The sequence below is a fragment of the Myotis yumanensis genome, unplaced genomic scaffold, assembly GCF_028538775.1.
Source record: "Myotis yumanensis isolate MYYU_CA2020_CCGP unplaced genomic scaffold, mMyoYum1.0.hap1 SCAF_13, whole genome shotgun sequence".
Lineage (NCBI taxonomy): Eukaryota > Metazoa > Chordata > Mammalia > Chiroptera > Vespertilionidae > Myotis > Myotis yumanensis.
In genome coordinates this window covers 17,892,809-17,904,446 of record NW_027223764.1, presented here as the reverse complement: position 1 = coordinate 17,904,446, position 11,638 = coordinate 17,892,809, and the positions used below count along the sequence as shown (strand labels likewise).

The window sequence follows — 11,638 nt, the reverse complement described above, 5'->3', positions numbered from 1 at the left end:
GGGCCTGAAAATGCACATTAGGCACACAAGCAAAGGAACAGACTCAAGCGCAGTGAGAGCGCAGCTGAGGAACCGAGCCCGCTTGGGCGAGGGCAGTGAGGCCGAGGGGGTCTCGCTGTAAAAGGAACGTTTGGGGCCCGGAGCCTGCTCCATCAGGGCCAGGCCTGAGTCCAGAGCAGCAACGGGCCAGGCAGTGGTTTCACTGCCACTCAAGCAGCTAACGACCCCTCACCTGGTACCTGCACAGTCTCCGCGGGGGATTCGTTCCAGGACCCCCATGGATACCAAAATCTGTGGGTGTTCAAGTCCCTTATAAAATGGTGTCGTATTTGCATATAACCTACACACATCCTCTGGTATACTGGTACTTTTTTGAATTGAACCATGATCTCCTGGTTCATAGGTGGACGCTCAACCACTGAGCCATACCGGCCAGGCATCTGGTATACTTTAAATCATCTCTAGGTTACTTATAATACCTAATGCAAGGAAATGCTTTGTGAATAGTTGTTATATTGTATTGTTTAGGGACTAATGACAAGAAAAAAAAGTTTACATGTTCAGTAAGATGCAACCATCATAGGCAGGTCAGCAACAATGTAACTTAGAAAAATATTTTCCACCTGCAGTTGGTTAAATCTGCAGATGCAGCACCTGCAGATATGGAGGGTCAACTGGACTGTCCCCCAGTGGCATCCTCAGAGCCCTCTCCACAGCCCCTTACCCCTGCTCCTCCTGCTCTTCTGGCCTTTTCAGGAGCGTCTCTCTAGGTCTTCTCTGGCCTGTGCTGACCTCCATGGTGGGGCGGACCAGGCTTGCAGAGTCCCCAGTGCAGGTGATGAGGATGGGGCCTTGCCAGTCTCGGGCCCGCTTTGGGACTTCAGCTGGGGGCCCCCTGTTCCAGAGCTCAGAAACAGGATTGCCTAGTGCAGCGGTTCGCAACCTGTGGGTCATGACCCCCTTGGCGGTCGAACGACCCTTTCACAGGGGTCGCCTAAGACCATCCTGCATATCAGATATTTACATTGTGATTCATAACAGTAGCAACATGACAGTTATGAAGTAGCAACGAAAATAATTTTATGGTTGGGTCACAACATGAGGAACTGTATTTAAAGGGCCAGAAGGTTGAGAACCACTGGAGTGGCTCAGGGGTTCTGGAAAACTAGCCGGCTGGTGCCTTGACTGAAGGGCACGGTGGACAAAGGGCTAAAGATCTTGGGGCTGAGCCCATCCTGGGCCTGGGGCAGCTCCTGGGTGTCTGTAGAGTCTGGGTAGCATTAGGTACCCCGACAGCTATAGTATCTGGTGAGGTTGATCTCTGAGATGGTAGGGAGGCCTGGAAAGGTGTTCGCTTTCCGGGGCTGCATGTCCTTAGGAAGGTTCTAGAGTACAATGTTTCCTTGCCTCCTCCGGCTTCGAGAGGCCACCCACATTCCTTAGCTGGTGGCCCCTTTATCATCAAAGCCAGAAACATCGCATCTCTCTGACCCTTCTTCCCTCGTCACGTCTCTGACTGTAGCCGGGAACGTTCTCCACTTTTAAGGATTCATGATTAGACTGGGCCCACTGGATAATCCAGGATAATCTCATCTCAAAATAAAGTTTAAGGACATCTGCAAGGCCCCTGTCACCGGTAAGATAGCATACTCACGGGTATCAGGGACTCGGACGCAGACATCTTTGGGGAACCATTATTCTACCATACCTGTGGTCTGTCCAGGGGCAACTCTGGCCCAGGGACACAGTGGCAATGGCTGGGCTGGGGCGGGAGGCGAGCTTGTGGGGCCGTCTCCCCTCCTCAGGACCAGGTGCTGACTGGGCGGTGACTTGGGGGTCCTCAGTTGCTGGAGAGAATGCCCGTTCCCACCTGCGCTCTGAACTCAGTCTCCCTTTCCAATGGGGTGGCGCACGGGGCTGAAATCAGGCGCAGGCTCTCCGGTGGCTGGGGAATCCCGCGACCACTCTTTGCTCCCTTTGCACTCAGAGAACCACCCCTCCCCCAAACTGGGTAACCTCCAGACACAGACATCTTCCCATCAGCCCTTTTCCTGGGCTCCTGTGTCGGCCTGTGCAGCCGAGGAGACCGCCCTCCGATGGCTCTGGCGGACATGGGCACTCACCCTTTGCATCCTGTGGTTTCCTGCTGCCCTTGCCAGGGGGAACCAGGACTTTGGTCTGCAGGTGGTCTCTGGAATTCGGAGTCTCCTGATGGGAGGGGGTGGCAGGAATGGGGGGTCCTGGTTTCAGAGGTAGAAGCCAGCACTACTCCTCCTGTTGGTTCTGGGGAGGTCTTGTGTATAGGTTAACTGGCCAAGTTACCCCAAGATCCACTGATTCCCTCTTCTCCTCGCCCTGGAGGCCCACTTCCTCTGTGCCTGCTGAGACAAGGGGCACAGAAGTGGGAAGCAGAAGAGGAGAAGCAATGGCCACATTTGGACCCCGACATCCCAGGCTTTGGGCTTCTGCCAACTCCGACCTTTTTGGGGATGGAGCCCTGAGGGCGCAGTCCAGAGTAGAACTAACAGCCCTGGAGCGAGGACAGAAGCAGCCCTAACACCTGGGGGGGCCCAGGGATTCCCCAGCTCCTCTTGTCCACTCCAGGCCCTGGGCAGCCACACCTGCCTGGGAGTAGCAGCTCTGAGGGAGAGGCTCATGCCTCACCAGGTTTCCAGGCCTTTGAGGGAGCTCTCTGCTGGTACTGAGCTGTGACAGGGGCCTCAGACTCCATGGGCCTTCGGTTCCTTCCCTGCGTGACCCATGCAGACAAGGCCCCATGGCTGGACTTCAGGGTTCTGAGCTAAGGCTGCTGGGGTCCCCTGACTGAAACCAGGTCAACAAGGGCCAGCTCTGGGACTCCGCAAGTTACTCACAGAGACCGACCCACCCTGCCTCGCAGCCAGTGCACTCAGGTCTGAGCCCAGCTCTGCACCCAGAGCTTCCCTTTTGCTCTAAAAATCCCCCATATACCTTCATTCCCCTCACCAAATTCTTCCATAGCCCTCCACGCCCCCCCCCCCCCCGGAATTCTCCATCCTGCAAGGTCCAGCCTCTGAAAATGACCTTGATGCCACTAGCTGGACTTGCTCCTATCTGCTCTATCGAACTAGGCCCCTCAGCTTGACCTTCCGTCCTCCACCAGCCTAGCCTTCGCCCGACTCCCAGACACCACAGCCCCTCTAAAGCGGGTTCCTGTTATTTCCAGAGCCTGCTTAACCCTCTCAAATAGGCTATTTCCCTGCCAGCCTGCCCCTCCCCTCTTCCAGGCAGCCTTCCTTGACTGCCTCATCCCTGTCAATGGCACACAGGTCACCATTTAGTTGTTCCTAATGAGTCTTTGCCACTTTTTAAAAAATATATATTTTTTTATTGATTTTAGAGAGGAAGGGAGAGGGAGAGAGACAGAAACATCAATGATGAGAATCATTGATAGCCTGTTCTAGGGGAGGCCCACAGGAGATGCCAATGGGTAGACAGGCACCCCTAAATGCCTGACTCCATGAATTCTCCCTTTTCACGTCCCCCAGTGTCCTTCTGGGTTCAGGAGCTGACTTGGGCCTGGCCTCTATGAAGAGCAGCTAACTTGCATTCAGCTCCCCTCTCCATGCCCCCCTGGGTGGAAGAAGGCAGGCAGGGCTGCAGCAGCTCAGACACCAGGCAGGTTGAATGTCAAATGCACTTCACTGGGCCCCTGGGCCTCCCAATGCTGTCCTCACAGAGCCTGAGGCACCCTCTCCCAACACCTCCAGCTGCACAGGAAGCGGGGTGGGTAGAGGGAGTATGTGAAGTGGTCATTCTCCTGCTCCAAAGGGTCTTGGGTAATGCTGGGCCAGAGCTGCTTGCCTCCCCCTGCAGCCTCATCCCACCGCCAGCAGCTAGACCCTCCTCAGGGTAGAGAAAGGGGGTGCCTGGGCCACCTGTTCCTGCTTAACATGGGGCAGAAGGGAGAGCAGCCTGCTCTTGTCGGGGAGAACAGGGCAGACCTGGGAGCTTGGCTGGCCCTTTCCCTCAGGCCCAGGGAGCTGGTGACTGAAGTGTGAGGTTTAGCCAGCTGAGGCTGGGGAGGAGTACTGGACAGCCAGGTGGGGCAGCTGGTCCAGTGGGTGCCCCTTCTGCCTCGACCGTGGTCACCAGTCCCGCTCAGCGGGTTCTCGGTAGGGCAGGCCTAGCAGCCTGAAGACATCCTTCTCAGTCGGGGTGGGAAGCACTCGGCCAGACCCCACCTTGAGACCTCGGGTGTCCCGCACCACAGCTGCGCTGAGGGCGTGCTCCGACAAGCTCATGCCCTTGGTCTTGGCCAGAGCCCGCATGGAGCGGTTGAAGTGGGCAGAGCCGGTGAAGTAGAGCAGGGCGCACGCAAACTCGCTGTAGGGCACAATGATGATGTCCAGTCGTCGGTGCCGTCGCCCTGGTCCTGGGAGCTGGCACACACCCAGGTACTTCTGCTGCTGACCATTCTCCTCCTGGCTCACCAAGTCATCAGTCAGGAACCCTGGACCAACATAAGAGGGCTGCTGGGAGGGCTAGGAGCCAGGCCTGGGCCATCCCCTCCTCCCAGCTCTCTCCGGATCACCCTGGGTCCTCTAGTCCCAGGTGACCCCTTACTTGCTGGGTGACCTGGCCCTCTCCGGGCCTGTCTCCTGGCCTGTAAAATGTGCATAGAAATTCCTCCCACCCCCTAGTGTCACAGGAGGATCAGATGAGACACGCAACCTGTAGGTGGTGCTGAGTACCTGTGTGGTGTGGGGCCGTTTCATCTCTTCCCTGAAATGGCTCTGGCCACAAGGTGGGATTCTCACGAAGCGACCTTCCTCTGCTTCCCGCCTAGAGATTGTGACTCTGAGGCTCTCCCTCCTGGGGGCCGCCTTGCCCTGCCCTGGCCCCTGCCAACCTGCTCCCCCAGAGATGGAGCTTATACCTCGCTGCCGAAGGCTGTCAAGGAGGCGACTGAAGATGCCCTGGTGAGATCGGCCATCCGGGTGAGTGAGCAGCACGTCCACATCACCACAGGTTGCTTTCCCCCGTCGGTAGGAACCGCATGCCACGCACAACAGCCCAGGGCTGAAGGCCTGAGCTGATTCCCGGACCTGGGAAAGAGCAGTGAGGGCTGAGGGCTGTGGGCCTTACGCTCTTCAAGGAGTTCCTCCCTGTGTCAGCACAAGGGCCTTCCCTGACCCAGGGAAGGGACCCACCTCCCAGCTTATGCCCCAAGCCGATCCCTGGTATGTGAACAAGGCCCTAGGGATGGGTCCCAGGGAACAGAGGCCAGAGATCTACCCTGGGGAGCAGCAGTTCTCAAGCTTCGCTAGGACGTGCTCCCACCCGGGAGGCAGCCTGAGAAAGATGTAGAAGATGCCTATGCTGTTTCTGAGGGAAAGTCCTGATCTTCCCTCTAGGGCTCTTTCAGAGCAGAAGACACGCCTTCTGGTGGCCCCTCCCCAACCAGGTGCCCCGTCTGTGAAACGCCACTTAAGATGAAGGGCCCTCAACCAGGTCTCAGCAGCGGGGGTATCTATGGATTTAGTACGATAGGCAGAGTGTGTGAGTTGGGGCTTGAGGCCTGAACAGGTGGCTGGCAGGGTGGCCTGGACCCAAGACTGGGAAAATGGAACCCAGAAATAGAGCTACATCTGTGATGAGAGGAGGAGAGGAGAGGAGCCCAGAAATAGAACTACACCTGTGATGGTGGGGAGGGGAGGACAGGGAAGAGGGAGGTAAGGGAGAGAGGAAGGCAAATCTGAGCCGATGTTCACATCCTTACACAGAGGAACGGGACGGTGAGGAGTGAGTGTGACAGAGGAGACTGTCAGCTGAAGGGTCATCCCTCATTGAGAGGGATAAGCCCATCAGCCCTCCCCAGAGACACGAGGCCTTTCATGTGCAGATAGCCTCCCGCCTCCACCCCAGGATGCTGAGATTTCTGGGGCCCTGGATACCCTCAACCATGACACCTCAATTCTCCTGACAAGCGGCTCTGCTAATCCCCTCACTCCCTTCTTGAGCCTCCCAAGAAGATGGGAGGAGGCCTAGGCCGAGTAATCCCATCAAAAACTCCTCAGGCTGGAGCCCTTCAATGGGGGGAGCGTGCCAGGTGGGCAGGAGGGCCCAGAGGCTCACTGGGGCATTCTCCTTGCCTGGACACCGTGGCTGAGTGACAGTGTCATCACTGACACTGCGCCTGGTGATGGGTGAACAAAGGGGCCTGTTCATCCACCCTGCTCCAGCCTCAGATTCCTGTGGCCGGGAGAAGAGCTGGCAGTTGATCTCAACTAAGCTGTCCATAGAGTTTCCGTGGAGTTCTATGCTATCAGTGTCCTAGACCAAAGTAAGCAAACCTTGTCCATAGCAACCAGCTCCTAATCCCAAGGCCAGTTATATGAACTTGACCCATAATCCACCTCTAAACCAAACGCTAATCTTGGCCAAACCTTATTTCTAGGGCAACCACAAATCTTAACTAAAAGCATCCTATACTAAGAAAACTTACTCCTAACTCAGGCCTAACCTTAACTCACTTCTTGACCTAGCTTTCTTCTAACCCCAAACTTAATCCTACTTGCACTGGGCTTCTTCACCAACTCTAACCCAAACAGGTGGGCTTCAGAAAGTCCATACGTCTGGAAAGAGATATAAAACTCTGTACATTTGTACAACTTCTCAAGAGAAAGTTTTCACCAGGTTCTCAAAGAAGTTTGTGAATCACAAATGTTAAGAGCCTCTGCCCTGACCCAGCCTAACCTAGTGCAGTTCAAATCTCGATATCCTTAAGTAGTTCCCTACCAGAGCTTTAGTTTTGACTCGCTCTTTCCTCCCTGGTCCTAACCTCTGGTGGCCCACAGCGTCCTCTGCCTGTTAGGCTCCCCAGCCGAGGGATCAGGAGTTCTTGGCTTTGAGCCAGACCCTGACCTTAAAGCAGGGCCTGGCTCTCCTTACTGCTCTGAGACACTTGCTTACTGTCTGCTCAATCTCGGCAGCCTCCTCTCTGGGCATGCGTTCCAGAAAGTCATCGTAATGCTTCAGGCCAATGGCCTGCTGGGTAGTCAGGGAGGCCTGGTTGCGGATGTCTTCTAAGCTCCGGAAACCCTGGAGAAAAGAAGCCAGTTGGGGCACTATGAGGATCCAGGACCAATGAAGTGGCAGGAATGCATACACACAAGGCTTCCATCACCCCCAGCCTCCAAGGAAGACCTGAGGCAGGACCTCCCCCAGGAGCAGTTGGGTCTGTAATTGGTGGAACTTGGGAAAGGCAGGAGGCATGGAAGACAAGCCCCAACCGAGCCGTGCCACAAGCCTAAAATATGATTCTGTTGGTCTAGTGGTGACTCTGGACAGGCCAGATTCGGGAACTACTGCTCTGGATACTCAGCCCTGAGGCCTGGTCTCTTCAGAAAGGCCCTTGCTGGTCTGAGACAGAGAAACATACTTCTTGTCTCTGCCACAGATCAATGCCCCAAGTATACCAAGCCACAGGGCGGTCCTGGGAGCTAGGAGAGGGGTCTACATGAGCCCTGGTCCCTGTGAAAAATGGTCTCCCTATAGCCTGGGTTCGTTCCCATCAGAGCACAGGGTAAGACAACTGTAGGTCAGGAGCTCTGAGACACAGCAAAACTGAGAGGGGGCTGGGGCAAGGTATGACCTGTTGGTACCACATCTGGGCAGTCTTGGTTCCAGCTCCCCAAATATTAGAGAAGAGTTCCAAGACAGGCACGCTGTCGCTGATGTGGTCCAGCTTCCGCAGATGTCCACTTTCTAGGATCTCTACGATCTTCTCGGCCATCCGTTTCCCAATCCCAGGGATACTGCAGGCTTCCTAGAGGAAGGGGTTGGCAGAGGCAGGAAAGAAGAGTGAGAAGATGGGATGGGTAGGGCCAGAGGGTGGGGAAGCTGACTCCTTTAGCAGATGTCCAGTAAAAGCCAGTTGGCAATTAATGGCTCTGTAAAGCTTGGGCACAACTGAAAATGAGAAGTTTGGGTGGAATGGGATGGTTACGTTGTCTTTTGCTTCCCAGAGGGATGGAGATCAGCACAAGAAGTAGAAAAAAGGCAATAATGGTGACACTAGTCGTCATCATCATCATCACAATAGTGAGAGCCAACATTTACTGAGACCTAACTGTGTAGCCGGTCGTGCGCCACAGAGACCATCTCCTTTAGTCCCCACAGTACACTGCATTTGTTGCTATTCTTAGTCTCTTTTTACTAGTGAAGAAACTGACACTCAGTGGGTTTAAGTAACTTGCCTGAAGTCACACAGTGAATGATGGAAAACAGAATTCAAACATTGCTCTGTTGGCCTCCAGATTCTAAACGTTTAAAAACTTTATTATGGAAAAAATTCCAAAGTAGAGCGAACGGTGTAACAAACCCCCAAGTAGCCAATACCCAGCTCCTATAATTATCAAGATTTTGCCAAACTGCTTTCATCAGTCTCTTCTGTGCAAGTGCCAGACATCATAGAATCTCAACCACTCCGACTGATCCGCACTTGTGACCGGTGCCTCCACCAACCTCCAGCCAGTAAAGAGAAGACCGCATCCCACCCGTCTGCACCCCCTGCCCTAGCCCCCAAGTACCTGGTAGGAGCTGACAGGCTTGTGGAAGCTCTTGAGGGCATTGATGGCCTTGTCATAGCCAAGGGCCCTCCACTTGTCTCCCTGAACACTGTAGGCTTTGGCCAGCACTTCCAGCTTTTCTGTGATGTGGGTGTTGTGGTTGGTCGCCTTTTGACTTGAAGGTTGCGCACAGACCCACTTATTCAGACCCTCAGGGGCGGGGCTGGGCTCACCATCTCCCTCAGGGGGGATGGGGTAGCGGCCACTGATCAGGGCTTCCAAATCAGCTGCGCTAACTGGGGTCTCTTCCCCATCACTGGTGTCATCATCCGAGACAGGCTGGAGGGAAGGAAGAAGAGACAATAAATTCCTGCCCCGTGAATGCTCCTCGGAGCGGGGGTTGAGTCTCCCAGGCAGACCCAGGAATTAGGCTGGGTCTTCTGCATCTACTTGGGTTTCCTTAGGTGTGGGGATGTGTTCCACTTGATTTCTTGGTCCAGCCTAGGGTGCCCGGTGGCATGTGGTAGATATGATCTGGGCAAATATAGGAGTGATGAGTGTTGGGAGGAGCTAAGTGGCTTCACAATAAGAGCCCTCCTCTCTCAGGGGCTCCGGCCTTTCTGAGGCTCTCCCTGTTTCTATGATCCAGTTTCCAGGGAAAGTGAGCTGTTGGGGCTGAAAGGCTCCTTACCTGGGCTTGGGTGTTTGGAGCTTCTTCTATCCTCTGGGGAGGAGATACAGGTCTAATGGGAGTAGGGGGAGGAGAGGGGGCTGTCCTGAGCAGAACCTCACAAGCTCCGGGAGAAGTGTCTTGATCTGCCTTACTGAGCTGTGGTTGGTCCAGGTACCTGCAGGGATGGTGATGGGATGTTAAGACACCAAAGGTCTCACCCTACCTCTGCTCTCAATCCTTCTCTACTCAGAAACGTGGGTTTTCTAATGTATTCCATTAAAACAATGAGAGTTATTTTTAATAACCCAAAGAAAGAGCTCAAGATGCTGCCAGAAAACATTTGAGGAAAGACTGGGATCAGCCCACCTGTTGGGGATGAAGATGCTGAATCCTGCCGTGTCCACCAGCCTTCTCTCCTGCAGGCACAAGCTCAGCCAGGCTGACTTTACCAGCTGAGCACCTGGGGGCAGCCGGGGCAGTCTAAGGAGGCGAAGGGCTCGCTCACAGTCCATGCCATCATCCACCACAATGTGAGTGACCCCTGGGGCCTGGGCAGAGTATATCTGGCCACCATGTTGGACAATCTGCTTCTCAAAGAGTTCTGCCCGGGCTCGCCCAATGCCAGCGGGCACAACATGGGCCCGTAGGGAACTCAGCCACTCTGTGGAGGAGATATCCATACGCCTATTGTCATAACTTTCAGACCCGCTCCGAATGATCCCATTGGAGTCTCCTACCCCCAACGATCATTTTTCTTCCATTCAGGCAACCTGCCTTCTGAGGGTCCCACCACAAGCACACCATTAACTTCCTTATGTGTCATCACTTGATGTAAGAGGCAAACTAGAACAGTGTCTGGCACATTGTAGGCATCCTATAAATCACTCTGTTCATTTATTCTTTCAACAAGTATTAATAGATACCTACTGTATACCAGGCACAAGGCATATATATCTTATAGGCCTCACAGTCTAATAGATCCTTCCTTCCCACCCAATGTAAGTTTTTGCCATCTATTTGTCAATTTGGGTACAAAATATCTTTTAACTCTAGGGGCCTGAGATGGATTTCTGTCCCCCACCCCCAATCACCCCCCCACCCCCCATACACACACACACACACACACACACACACACACTGCAGGGAACCCCCTGGAGAGCAAAGATTCTGCTGGTCATTTCTTTAGGGGTTAGGAGTATTTTCTGATTAATGGAGGTCTCAGGGTGAAGTAGAAGATAACAAAGACCTGGGACCAAGCCTACTGCAAGGCAGGTATAAACCAACCTGCAGGCCCTGGGCAGGCAGAGTCGGCTCTATCTGCTTCTGGCCATGAACAATGTGGGTTCTGAGATTGGGTTCGCTCACCTCTTGCTTCTTCTTCGTCTTCCCTCTTGGGAATCTTTGCAAGTGCTTTTGATGATGGATTGGCAAGGATTTTCTTCCGCTTGGGAAATGCCTTCAAGATGCCCCTGGGGTCCATTGAGGTATGGCTGGATCCTGGCCTTTCTGTTTGAGGGTTGATCGGGGCAGCTGTCATGTAGAAACCTAGAACTGGGGTTCCCTAAGTCCTTTGACTATGGAGGTAGGATCTCTACTGACCAGGCCTTGGGGGCAGTAGCCCAGTTCCCCAGGGTCTCCCCAATCCCATTTGAACTTCAGTTGCTTAGCCGAGCTCTGCACTCACCAGCCTTTCAAAGTCAGAGTATTGGAGGAAATGGGGGGAAGAATAAAACTATTGGGGAAACTTTGGGGGGGGGGCACTAAACGGTATCATTCCTCAGAGGGATTGCTCTAAAGGTTCAGCGCGGTGTCTGCCCTGCTGCACCCCAAAGGGGTCTCCCGAAAGGGGATGCCAAGTCAGGAAATGGAGCTATGCCTTTAGGAAGGGCTTGGGCTCCCAAGAGGAGTGGAGACTGAGTGGGACTCCGCACAAACGCCACATCGTCTGGCTCTACCCCCATCACTGACCCGCAGAGGAAAACCTGGGGGTGCGAGTGTGAGGGCGGGAAGTGAGGAAGGCAGGGGAACGCCCTGCACCTGCCCTGGTCGCAGGCCTCTCGGCGCGGCGGTGCTCAGCCCCGCAGGTGCGGGAAGACCAGGCGCGGCAACAGCAGGTGTGCAGCGCCTTCCGGGACTGGGGGCGTCTCGGCCTCACAGCTGGGGGTGAAGCCTCCGGCAGGTGTGGGGCCTCCGCCGCGGTCGCAGCTGGAGCGTGCTCGCGACTATCCCAGCTGGAGGCCACAGGAGGGGAGACTTGTCCGGACCCTGCCCGGAGGGCCCCCGCCCCACCCCCTGGATTCGGTCCGGGGCAGGTCCGCCTCAGGCCCGGCAAACCACCCAGGGGTCGAGCAAGAGTAAACTACTACTTACTTAGCAGGGCAGCCAATGAGAGCGGATGGAGGGAGGGTGGGGG

The 11,638-nt window shown here is 54.9% G+C and overlaps 1 protein-coding gene across 3 annotated transcripts; it reads right to left on the bottom strand.

Moving 5' to 3' along the window:
* Positions 1–3,344: 3,344 nt before the first annotated feature.
* On the bottom strand, positions 3,345–11,630 carry POLL (DNA polymerase lambda). Of its 3 annotated transcripts, none has more exons than XM_070432459.1 (9): positions 11,596–11,630; positions 10,591–10,731; positions 9,592–9,886; positions 9,244–9,400; positions 8,574–8,891; positions 7,637–7,810; positions 6,955–7,083; positions 4,919–5,087; positions 3,345–4,492 (listed from the first exon to the last, which is right to left on the bottom strand). In XM_070432459.1, the coding sequence occupies exons 2-9, from the start codon at positions 10,703–10,705 to the stop codon at positions 4,128–4,130; spliced, it is 1,722 nt and encodes a 573-aa protein (XP_070288560.1). In that variant the 5' UTR covers positions 10,706–10,731; positions 11,596–11,630; the 3' UTR covers positions 3,345–4,127. The 3 variants fall into 3 exon arrangements, with proteins under 3 accessions (XP_070288560.1, XP_070288561.1, XP_070288559.1); XM_070432460.1 differs by lacking the exon at positions 11,596–11,630 and adding an exon at positions 11,194–11,580; XM_070432458.1 differs by lacking the exon at positions 11,596–11,630 and having other exon boundaries at positions 10,591–11,183.
* Positions 11,631–11,638: the final 8 nt, after the last annotated feature.